Below are 13,064 nucleotides of genomic sequence, written 5' to 3' on the forward strand. Positions count from 1 at the left end.
GGTTCCGCGTTGATCTGCCTCTCCAGCAGACGGCCACCACCGTATACCAACCTTGCTCTTAGTGCCCGGGCCACACACCCGGACATGGTAAGTGTGCTCCTCTCCTACCACTTCCCTAACTCAATTCTACTCCTCACTCACTGATCTGACTTCCTTTCCCGCCTCCAGGACTGTGTACTCCTCAGTGGGTGGGGCCAACTGCCTGGCTCCACCCCACCTGGTGTGGACATCAGCCCCTGGAGGGAGGCAACAAGGATTTTGTGTCTGGCTGATGCGCCTGTCTCAGGGTGGGGGGTGTAGGTTGTAGTACCTGTGACGACCTGGCTAGTCCAGGGCGCCACACTTCCGTATGTCAAAAGCACTTCAGCCTCAGTTCCATTTTAATTTAAAAGCAAATTTTCAGTAATGGAGGAACAGACTATCTAGCACGGTGGCTCAGTGGTTAGCATGGTAGCTCAGTGGTTAGCACAGCAGCTTTACAGCACTAGGGTCCTGGATTCAAATCCCACCAAGAACAACATCTGCCAAAAGTTTGTATGTTCTCCCCGTGTTTGCGTGGGTTTCCTCAAGGTTCTCCGGTTTCCTCCCACACTCCAAAGACATACTGATAAGGGATTTAGATTGTGAGCTGCGATGATGATAATGATGTCTGTAAAGGGCTGCGGAAATTAATAAATTTAATCTGATACTTGATGGGAACACGTTTCTTAACCTCTTTACGACCTAGGATGTCCCTGTACATCATAGGTCATATTTAGCTCTTTAATGCAGGCTCATGCGGTGAGCCCGCATTATTACTTGACTATGTCTGCTGATCTGATCAGCAGACATGTGCAGATAACAGGCGAGGGTGGATCAGAGATCTGGCTGCGCCTGTTAACTAGTTAGATTGCGCTGTCAACCTCTAACAGTGAGATCTAATGCTCCGACAGGGATCTCGCTGTTCCTTGCCACTATCCACCACCCTATGACACAATCATTGGGTGCTGATGGGTTGTCATGACAACATGGGGACAATATGGACCCATATTACAACCATAATGTGTTTCTTGTGAATGATGAGTGCCAGCATTCACAGGAGATTAGCATTTTTCGGATTAAGTTAGACGAAGGGCACCACCCATTGGGATCTCCCAGTATACATATAACCACATGAAAGAAAAAGAGTATACTCAACAGGGATCACCAATGAGTCATTATATAGAAAAATACAAAAAAAACCTTTATTGTGATGACATACAGTATCAAGAACACACATTTGTCTGGCTGAGAGAGCAATCAAGACACACAACAAATCAGCATTAAAAACACTTATAAAAGCCAATCACGGCTTATATCCCCAAACACGCCATCCCCCAACAAAATGCAAGTGTGACATGCAGGACAAAAATAAGTGCCTTTTATCAATAACTCACATCATTACCCACATATAAAAGTAATTATTAGAACTACTAGGCAATGTGTATAATAGATTTATGACAATAAGCCCAAATGGGTACGTACGTACATATGCAAAACCCCCTAGTATCCGTTGCTACTCAGTAACAGATGTTATTGTGTATAGACCTGTAGCAAAGGGAGGGCGGAGGGGGTGGTTCGCCCTGGGTGGCACGTGTCAGGGGGGCGGCATTTTGGCCACTCGCTCTCAGTTCTGCTGCCCCCGGGACGAGTTCCTGGGACCGCAGTCCTCGGCAGGAAACTGTGTCTGCCGTCCCTTTAAGGCGCGCAGACCACAGCGTTCGCTGTGCCCTCCTGGTTTGAGCTTCATCTGTGGATGGAGCTACCGCGCGGCATCCTGCTCAGTCCCACAGATGAAGGAGGCGCAGTGCCAGCCAGCGACCCCCAGCACAGCGCTTCCCTCTGGCGCTGTGTGGGCCCCCTCTCCTCCGTGACCAAGTAGTAGCGGTATTTGCTACACCCCTCCCCACACTCGACCTGTATGTTCCCTCCCAGCCACCCGGTTTATGGGCCCCAGGGAGCTGTATGGGCCCCCCCCAGGTGTATGGTGTATGCCCTGCCCCCCCGGAGCCGCGTGTGTGGGCCCCGGAGCCGCATGTGTGGGCCCCCCGGAGCTGCGTGTGTGGGCCCCCAAGAGCCGTGTGTGTGTCTATATGTATGCAGCAGAGCTGTGTATGTCTGTCTGTATGCAGCAGAGTTGTGTGTCTGTCTGTATGTATGCAGTAGAGTTGTGTGTGTCTGTATGTATGCAGCAGAGCTGTGTGTGTGTCTGTATGTATGCAGAATAGAGCTGTGTGTGTCTGTCTGTATGTATGTATGCAGTAGAGCTGTGTGTGTGTGTGTGTCTGTATGTATGCAGTAGAGCTGTGTGTGTGTCTGTATGTATGCAGCAGAGCTGTGTGTTTGTGTCTGTATGTATGCAGCAGAGCTGTGTGTGTGTCTCTGTATGTATGCAGCAGAGCTGTGTGTGTCTGTATGTATGCAGCAGAGCTGTGTGTGTCTGTATGTATGCAGCAGAGCTGTGTGTGTGTCTGTATGTATGCAGAATAGAGCTGTGTGTGTCTGTCTGTATGTATGTATGCAGTAGAGCTGTGTGTGTGTGTCTGTATGTATGCAGTAGAGCTGTATGTGTGTCTGTATGTATGCAGCAGAGCTGTGTGTGTGTGTCTGTATGTATGCAGCAGAGCTGTCTGTGTGTCTCTGTATGTATGCAGCAGAGCTGTGTGTGTCTCTGTATGTATGCAGCAGAGCTGTGTGTGTGTATTATAGGCCTACATATGTGTGTAAAAAGGTGAAAGTCTAGGACTAATAGCAGCAGTGTACAATTAGATCTTTGATTGTAGTTCTATGAAAAATAAATATTTTGATGGCTTTCCGGATTTTTGAAGGTTTCTGGATTATTGACAGCCAACGGAGGGGGGCGTCAAATTTGACGACCGCCCCGGGCGGCAAAAGCAGTTGCTACGCCACTGGTATCACCTACCCATTAGAGTGGGAAAATTGGTACCTTAGTAATAAATAAATAAGTACGTGTACCGAGTGGCCACCACTGTATATTGAGACGGGGCGACTCGAGTAGTATATTAGCTAGAAGGACCACAATGTCACCTGTAACAATATAGGGTTAGATACCAATTCTCATGACTGAGTAATCAAAAACTACCGATCGATCACGTACTACAGTAAAGGGTTACACATAACAATCACTAATGATTATAGTCTGCTAGTTTATATAATAAAAACCCTTGAGAAACCAACAGTTTCTAAGATTTTGTGAAGGATCCAGACCTGTAATAAACAGTCCGCTCACTGCTAAGCATCTGGAGATGGAAAAGAGAGATAAACTGAGGAAGCCCCCGGTGGCGATACACGTGGGGTCTGTGCACGCCGTCCAAACCCCATTCTGTTACCATTACTCTCCTTTTTTCCCCCCTCCCCACGCAGGCCTGCCATTTTCACTTATTGTATCAGTTTATCTCTCTTTTCCATTGGCTTTTTAAGTGTTTTTAATGCTGATTTGTTGTGTGTCTTGATTGCTCTCTGAGCCAGACAAATGTGTGTTCTTGATATGTCATCACAATAAAGTTTTTTTTTGTATTTTTCTATATAATGACTCATTGGTGATCCCTGTTGAGTATACTCTTTTTTTTTGTTTCATGAGATCAGCATTTCTCCTAATCAGAGCGATGCATCACTCTGATCAGGAGAAGCGATCGGACACTGCAGGCATAAAGTCCCCTAAAGGGTCTAATAAAATCAATAATAAAAATAAAAAGGTTTTAAAAACATGATAAAATATAAAAAAAATAAACGTTCAAATCACCCCCCTTTTGCCCCATTGAAAATAAAACAAAAAATAAAAAATGTTCCATATTTGGTCAAAAATGCCCGATCTAAGAAAATATAAAATCAATTAATCTGTAAAGGGTATAGCGAGAAAAATAAATCAAAATGCCAGAATTACATTTTTTTTGGTCGCCACAACATTGCATTATAATGCAATAACAGCCGATCAAAACATCACATCTACAAAAAAATGGTATAATTAAAAATGTCAAAAAATAAGCCACCACTGAGTCCCAGATCCCGAAAAATGAGAATGTTACGGGTCTCGGAAAATGGCAACAAAAGCGCAATTCTTTTTATGGGCAAATTTCTAATTTTTTTTTCATGTCTTAGATAAAAGTAAAAGTATACATGTTTGCTATCTACGAATTTGTACCGATCTGTTCTCAGAAATATATATAATTTTTCACCTTTACCAGCTTTTTAAAAGCCACCATGGTCCCTGAAGATGGGAGGACATTTAGTGAGGACACATTAACCAAGCACTGTGAAGGTCAGAGTAAAGAAAAATAGATTTATTAATTATTAGGTTTGTCAAGGTATAGACTCTTCCAAAGCTCAATATGCAGCAAACATACAATAGCAGGTACACACGTCTAATGTTCTCACAATACAGGAGCCTAAAGCAAGAGAAGGAATAAATACTATTACAAAAAGTCGTCTGTGCTGAACCTACACAAGGAGAATGGACCAGCTTGGATGACGTAGGTCACACACTGACAGTAGAGGATAAAGCTTCATTCAGACGTCTGAGCATGGACCGTGATCCACAGACCGGCCGCGGGTCACACAAATCTGACAGTCCCTTAGGGATATATGAGGCCGTTGAGTTCTCAGGAGACCAGCACCGGTCCGCGCATCACGGTTTTTTTTCGGAGCATGTTTTACCAATGTCTGAATGAGGCTTAAAGGGAATCTGTAGATTTTGTCTACCCCACCTGAGAGCAGTATAATGTATGGGCAGAAACCCTGTTTCCGGCAATGTATCAATTGTACTAATCTGTGTATTGTATTTTTAATAAAATCACAGTTTTATCTGATGCAGATCTACGATTTCTCTGAAGTTGGTATAACTCCGCCCATAAAACCGATTGGCAGCTATTTGTGCACACTGTATATAGGCAGAAACCAGCCAATCAGTGGTGAGGGGGTAGGGTTATACAGTGCTCATGAATATGGAGCATTATTTGGCAGCAGATTTACTAGTCCTCTAGTGATAATCTCCTGCTGATAAAACAGCGATTTTATCCAAACAACATCAATCAGCCCAGTAAGTGACACATCACTGGAATCAGGGTCTCTTTCTCTACATTATGCTATTCTTAGATTAGGTGGAAAAAAATCTGGTGACAGATTCCTTTAAGAGAGTTAGTGAATTTAAATGAGCATTACAACAGGTCTTCTATTGCCCTCTCTGTTAACAATCAGTAATTTGTGTTTAATTAGTGCATTAAAATACCGGTTAAAAAACAGGCAAAAGAGTAAACAGATATTACAGCATGGGATCAGATCTGATTCTTCTTGTGAGGTAAAACATTTCTTTGCCTGGTTTTAAAAAATAAAAAAATGTTTTACTTCAAAGGAAAAATTTGTGGTCCCGTGTTGTAATTACTTCATAATCTTTAGCATCCTCCCCCGCCCAGGAGATGTGGTATGATCAGACCATGTCCCTGTACGGTCAGACACGGGCATTACACAGTACACAGCAGGGACACATATATAAGATTATCTCAGCACAGGAACATTTTTTTTAAACACATTTAATTGTGGAAATTATTATTATTCCAAGATCTATTGATTAAAATTAACTTCTTTTTGTGGACACCCCCTTTAATGTACGTCTATTAGAGCCTCATTCTGGGTCTCATAGACTTATATTAAAAAAGTAACTAAAGGTCCACAGAGAGGACGGGTGAGTTGGCTGGTGACAATTATGTGGTGTGGGAGAAGTAACGGAGCAGCGCTGGAAACGGCAAATGACAGCGACCACGGTAATTTACTACTCAATGGTAACAGAGTGGGCACCAAAAAACCGCTGACGTGCTCCTTTATTATATTAATAAAGATAGCAAGTAGTGTCTCTATTTAGGACTGTGCTGAAATAACAAAACACATTTTTTGATCATAAAAATATCAGATTACAAAAACACATTTATTTAAAAATACGAGGTTTTATAAAGTTGGATTATTATTATTATACATTGGATTGTGTTGCTTTCTTGTTTTGGGGACTCTGTGGAATTTGCCACTTTTGAACCTCGGATGCCCTTTGAAACTTTTCGGACATTCCAGGATTTCCTTTCAAACTGGAGCTTAAACTACTAAGTCCATGCAGAATGTTACACGTCTGTGATACATGCTCTTCACATCGAGCGAGCAAGGATTTATTTTTACCTGCATCAAAGACGTTTCACTTTTAAGACACCCGAACATTTTATAACACCTGTCACTTAATTTCAGTCATTTTACAGGGATTGTCGCATTCATTTTTTTTTTAAAGGGAGCCTGGCACTAGTTTTTCTGGTGGCGATGAAGCAGTTAAAATGTGACCTAGAAAAGCAAATTGTAATATTCTTCATGCTGCAATATCAAGTGTACCGTCATGAGAAATGTCTTGGGTTTTTTCTACAAACAATCCTTAAAGGGATGTTTCCATCTCCAAGATCCTATTCCGATATATAGTATTTGTAATAATAATAATAATAATTATATTAGCAAATACCTCCAATTAGAAATGTAGTATAGTTCTCCTGATTAGCTATGTCTCTTACCTCATTTGCAGGGCATTGCAGTTAGGTAGGTATCCTTGGTTATGTGAGAATACAATATATTTTTCTATATACTTTTCTATAACCAAGTTTTTTCTTTTATATGAGTACAAAGGTAGATTCTGTTTTCTGATTACTGCTGTGTATCAAGAAAAGTATGTGTATACCAAGGTCAGCAGCTGTAGACTGATACAAATGAATGGAATGTAGATGTTGATAACAAAGACTGACTGTATCTGTGCAGCTACGTGCCAAAAACTCCGCAAGATATGGAGTTGGAACACAGGAGGGGCTGGAAGGGAAGTCACAAAAAATGGAGAAACGTCACAGGTTTTCTTCATATGCTTAAATGAAGAAGAAGGAGATTTCCCGAAAACTATGGAATTTCTCCTTAACAGTTACATCCACTCATATAGTAACACTTAGTTTGTTGCTGGTGGTTATAACCATGGATGCCTCAGCCCTGCACATAAGGTAAGAGATATGGCCATATCAGGAGAGCTATACTGCATTTCTAATTGGAGGTATTTGCTAATTTCCTGTTTCCCCGAAGAAAAGCCCTACCATGATTTTAAACGATTTTTAGAGAATGCTTGTAATATAAACCCTACTCCAAAAATAAGTCCTACTTACAGTCAAGGCCGGCGTTAGGGAGAGTCAAACTGCGCAATTTCACAGGACCCCCCACTCTCATAGGGCCCCCACAGTTTTATTCCAAGGTTAAGATTGTTTAAGGAGCTTTGATGACTTCACAGTCATGTGACATGATATAATCAAAGGTCTCTTAATAGCAGGAGTCTAAAAGAACTGGAGACAGGCTGGTTGCAGGAGTGGCATTAGGGGAGAAGGGAGAGCAAACTAGGCAATTTCACAGGGCCCCCATTCTCTTAGGGGCCTCAGCATTTATATCATGATTATAGGACTCCTTATGAACCTTTGTGAGATCATGTCATGTGACCAAAGGTCCCTTAATTGCAAGAGTCTAAAAGATCTGAGTAGGAGACAGGCTGGCATACAGGACTGGTATTAGCGAGTAGGGAGAGCAAGCTGGGCAATTTCACAGGGTCCTCATTCTCCTAGAAGCCTCAGCATTTATATACTGATGATAGGACTCCTTATGGACCCTTGTGACATCACGTCATGTGACCAAAGCTCTGTTAATTGCGGAATCTAGACTAGAAGAGGAGCAGGCTGGCGTGTATGTGTATAGATAGATGATAGATACAAACACATGTGTTACACGCAGGGTTATGCTGATGTTCCAGAATGCAATATGACTATTTGAATACATGTTGATTTTTTTGTTCAAGAATAAATGTGGATTGTTGTTCATGGAACAAAATAAAATCCAATTAAAATAAACCCTAGCCCATCTTTCGATGCAAAAACTAAAATAAGAACCTGTCTCATTTTTGCGGAAACACAGGTATTTTATTTTCACACCTACTATATATTGGGAAAGGATCTTGGAGATGGGAATAACCCTGTAACCTCCCTCCACAAGCAAAAGATAGCTTTTTTTGGTTTCTTGAATGAACAATGCTGCTGACATTGAAGACCAAAGTACGGGGGGGAGAGATTTTGGCTGTGGACCATTCAGTGCCGAAAAGCCATGAGGGGATTGCCACTGGACACTTGTGGTATCAGTACATGCAGATACATGACCAATAATCTAAACAAGTTTATACCACACCACCCTTCACCTATCTAGTGCTGTCAGTAGTTTTTAGGGGGTCAGACTCCATTTCAAAGGGGTTGTCTGGCCCTAACATGTTGTTGATGATCTATGAATGAGATAGGTCATTAATATCAGAATGGTCTTGGTCTGACACATGGGACCTCTATGATTAAACAACAGGAAGATGAAAAATCGACCGCAAACAACTGCTATGCCAAACAATTTCTTTTTTATTCAAGCGTTCTTTTCATCGGTGCAGATAAAAATGCGGGAGGTGACTAGGATGCGAGTCCCTCCAAAGGACGACGGCCGTTTCGTCTGTAAGCCAGACTTCTACGGGTCCACGTGGGGGAATGGCCGCACGCACCTTATAAAGGGGAGTGCATCCAGGCCACATCACCGCACATTAAAAACAGAGGAATGCACACATGATAGTGATTAACATAAGTGCAGACAACACATCCCATTTAAAACATGGTCATACAATCAATGTGACACACATTTCAAAAACAAACATGAAAACAGGGGAAAAAAAAAAAAAAGGAAAAAATTCACCTGAAAGGTACAGAGGCATTTATCAATGTCATATCAATACATAACCCATTATGTTCATATTATTCTTTTTAATGACATAACCACTCATTTATCAAAAGATCCAAAATGAATCCATCACTCGAAAATAATTTGCAAAAAATCAGTTTTATGCAAGCCGGTATTATAAGAATACCGCTAGGTTGTTACGGTCATTCAAACCCAGGTTTCCCTGCGCTCCAAATTTTATTATCATACTTGCTTCTTTACGTAGCAATAACTTATGGAGATCGCCCCCTTGTGGAGGCAGGGAAACCTGGACTAGTCCTGCAAAGCGCAAGATGTTGGGATTACCTTCATGTGCTGTGCGAATGTGTTCTATTAGCCTAGGAGAACCTTTACCTGTGGAGATCGATTTATAGTGCTCCCTAAAGCGTATGTACATGCACCTTATTGTCTTCCCTATATAAAATCTTCCACAGGGGCATACAATCACATAAACCACATACTTCGTCTTGCAGGAAATAAACTGCCTGACCTGGTGAGAAAAGGAACCAATTTGAAGAGATGTACCAGTGAGATGTAAGGCGCAAAACTTGCAGTGACCGCAGCGAAAATTCCCAACGGGCGAACATTTCTCGAGCCATGTGGACTGACAGGTCACCCTGACAGAGAGGTGCGTCTATTTTGGACTATAAAGTCGTTACTATGTTGATTGCGGCAGGGTCCCTAGGGGCCTCTGAGTGATAAAAACATTGTCCCATTTTCAAGATGATAAAAACTTTACTAAAGAATGGGAGAGCATTCAGCATGATTGTTCCATGAGGCTGCTACAGCTGGTCTTGAAGAAAAATGAGGAGGAATATTCAGCTCTGAACATACAGCTGGACGTTTTGAAAAAAGACACTCGTTCACGTGTCACTGAGGGTGTATGGTTAACATTCATACAGAATTTGGACAAAAAATTGATTGACACTCAGACAGAGATTAAAATTAAAAAAAGAGAAAAGTTTATGAGAGATAAAAAAGATTACGAAATGGGACAAATTTTCTGTTGGACAAAAGATCGCACTAAAAATTATAAAAGAAAACCTTATATAAAAAACAAAAAATTGGGTAACCAGGAAAGAGGGTACTGGACCACTGAATCGGAGTCCAGTGGCTCTGAGGATGTGGTTCCAGGCCCCTCTAGAATGGTGACCCCTCAAGTTGGGCCAAATCCTGCCCCTTTAGGAAACGCATCCGTAGGGGGGGCAGGAAGAGGCACAAGGGGAAGGGGTCACAAGAGAAAATTTGTCTCATGGAAGAATTAGAATATTTGTCACCCTCTCTCTCTCCTTCTGCCAATAATGTTGTTAACCTGTCTGAACATGTGTTGACCGATGATATGGTAGCCGTCCTATCTAGAGGTTTAAATTTTTGCGTGCCAGAAGAGTTTGATTTTTCTGAATTCAGAATTGATTTATATAAAGCCACAAGGAAAATGCACTTGCATAAGTTTTTTCACCAGACGTCGACCACTTCGACTATAGTCCCTGAGGGTCACCAACCTTGCACAACTGAGGGGTGCGATTGGGATATCACAGGGGCTTTTGACTCCACTGTAACCCAGGCCGCTGGTTTGCTGTTGAGTCTAAATGACCCCGAGGGCGAAAAGCCTTTTGACCCAGGTGGTGACACTAATGAATGTGGTAGATTCACTAAGGGGGTGAAATCTAATTTTTTCCCCCCGGTGGCCCATGGTAATTTAATTGATGTGTTTCAGGAAGCAGTTGTCAAGGATGTGGAGGCATTGCTATATCCCAAAATGGATAATAATCTTAATGAGGGAGAAGCGGCAGCGGTAAAAATATTGCGCACGTGGAATGACACAGTATTCCGCCAAGCGGATAAAGGCGGTAATATTGTGTTGTTAACGCGCACCGCTTATATTAAAGAATGCTTAAGGCATCTGCAGGAACGTGATACATACACTCCCTTACAATCTAACCCCATTACTGAGTATAAGAAGCAATTAACACGCTTATTGGGGAGATATGTAACACTCGGTTTTCTCACTAGCACTCAGGTCGAAAAATTAATTCCAGAATTTCCCACAAAACCCCATTGGTATGCTATACCTAAGATACACAAAGATAGTGTCAACCCTTATGTTAATCACTATCATGTGTGCATTCCTCTGTTTTTAATGTGCGGTGATGTGGCCTGGATGCACTCCCCTTTATAAGGTGCGTGCGGCCATTCCCCGACGTGGACCCGTAGAAGTCTGGCTTACAGACGAAACGGCCGTCGTCCTTTGGAGGGACTCGCATCCTAGTCACCTCCCGCATTTTTATCTGCACCGATGAAAAGAACGCTTGAATAAAAAAGAAATTGTTTGGCATAGCAGCTGTTTGCGGTCGATTTTTCATCTTCCTGTTGTTGGATCTCCTAGCTGCTCAATACCGACCAGCACGCTGCGCCTGCAAACCAGCGCTACATGGCAGTCATCAGCACGTGAGCCACTGAACTTGGAGGTAATCTGAGGGCAGGCGGTGCAGGACTTGTTCACTTGTTGCTACAGGACCTCTATGATTAGCTATTAACTGCCCTGGCAGTGGCAGGATGTGAACAATATATGAAACCAGAACAGTGCGGCTCTAAACATTGTTTAGTGATTGCTCCAAGAAACTTCAACTGGCCCCCGAAGGAAAAATAATATTCAATAGGTGGTAGTACAGGTGTTGGACCCCCCCTGGTCTGGTATTCATGACCTATCCTAATGAGAGGTCATGGATATGCTAGTGCCATGCAACCTGATCCAGTGATCAGAAAACTTTCATGGGTGTTTGGAAACCCTCTTATTAATGAGGAAAATGCATCTGGCCATACAGGTCTGCCAAAGCAAGAGTTGTGCTTTCTTAGTGCCTATCTTGGGTTTGGGCTAATGGAAGCCATCACAAGAAGAAGACCTCTTTCCATTATGATGAGCCACATGGCAAGGGGCTCCGATTCCTTGGCAAAGGTCAACAGAACACAGGCACCAGATACTGTCAGCATATTAGGACGTCATATAAATGGCGACTGTATTCTGTAATCGCCGCCCCCCCATAACGCTATTATTTCTGCTTGTGAAGGGGCAGTTTTGATTATCACATTATATCAAGAAATTGCCAGTTGTGTATTTATCTAATATAATATTTCAAATGTAATTTAACAGATTTATAATCTGGTTGCATTCACCACCTTTATATTCTCAATCTGAATGTACTAAATATATATATATATATATATATATATATATATAATATATACATTAAAACCAGAAGCCATTTTCAAGGTCATTTCTGAAGCATCTCCTTCCTGGCGTCTTACCTTCCAGTGCCTTGTTATAGCATTTCTATGGCATCTCGAAAAAAACTATATTGGCATCTATGATGCATTTCTTGTACGATGACTTTTTCAGTCTTAAATGCTAACAATATGACAGAAAAAAAGAAAAAAGAAATCTTATAAAGCATTATAGGTCTCTTATGAGAGGTAATTCTACAGAATATTTATTTTCAGACTAATGGGTGCAGACGTCGGGTCTCTTCATGAAACCCACTTTGCCGAATGAGACTTTGTAATGTCGAATGATGATTTCTGGGTATGTGGGGATCCATGAAGTGGGGGTAATATAGAATATTATTAATACTCTAATGGGCCACATGTTCACAGGACAAACCCAACAGGCAGCTATCCCCGAATCTGTCCAATATTTGTCGATTATATCTCTTCATTTGTGGTAAGGAAAATGTCTCTTTGGTTACTCCCGTTTTCTTAGGTGGATATACATGATGCCACTCACCATGGCAAGGGGAAAGGCGACCCAAGCCAGTACAAAGCAGTGGCCAAAGGATCCTCCTTCACCTTTATCTTTATGAAACTCTGTTACATGGGTCGCATAGATCACGGCTCCAGAAAACACAGCCAGACCTGCACAAATGGTACAAGAAGTCAGTTATTCGGGATATCTAATTGATTCAGTACAAATGTTCAGCATAAAAAAACCCAGAACATATGAGAAACCCATTATCACACTTCTAGAACAATTAAAAATAACCAAGAACTGGGTGATGACTGTAACTGCTTCAGGACCACCATTAACGTTAATATCTGAGAAGTCCAGCTCCTACTCTTCTAAAACCTCATGCAATCGTATACCTGCAGGAGCAGAGATGCTGGTGTCAGAGACAGCCGGAGTCCCCAAAGACAAGGCAGAGATGGTTTATTACTGTCAGTGACTCCTAATGATGTCATGA

The 13,064-nt window shown here is 42.1% G+C and overlaps 1 protein-coding gene across 2 annotated transcripts in view; it reads right to left on the minus strand.

The window, feature by feature from the left end:
* Positions 1-4,298: 4,298 nt before the first annotated feature.
* EMP3 (epithelial membrane protein 3 (MAM blood group)) overlaps positions 4,299-13,064 on the minus strand; it is a 111,879-nt gene continuing 103,113 nt past the window's right edge. Inside the window, exons 5-6 of one of the 2 annotated variants that reach the window (XR_012727593.1) lie at positions 11,348-12,738; positions 4,299-8,411 (exon numbers count right to left, since the gene is read on the minus strand). Coding sequence is in view for 1 of the 2 variants with exons in the window: in XM_075329225.1 (XP_075185340.1) it covers positions 12,569-12,738 (170 nt within the window). In the remaining variant the exon portion in view is untranslated. Of the gene's footprint in view, positions 8,412-11,162; positions 12,739-13,064 lie in introns of those variants that run through there. The other variant, XM_075329225.1, reaches the window with a different exon arrangement.

The sequence above is a fragment of the Anomaloglossus baeobatrachus genome, chromosome 11 (assembly GCF_048569485.1).
Source record: "Anomaloglossus baeobatrachus isolate aAnoBae1 chromosome 11, aAnoBae1.hap1, whole genome shotgun sequence".
NCBI classification, from domain to species: Eukaryota; Metazoa; Chordata; class Amphibia; order Anura; family Aromobatidae; genus Anomaloglossus; species Anomaloglossus baeobatrachus.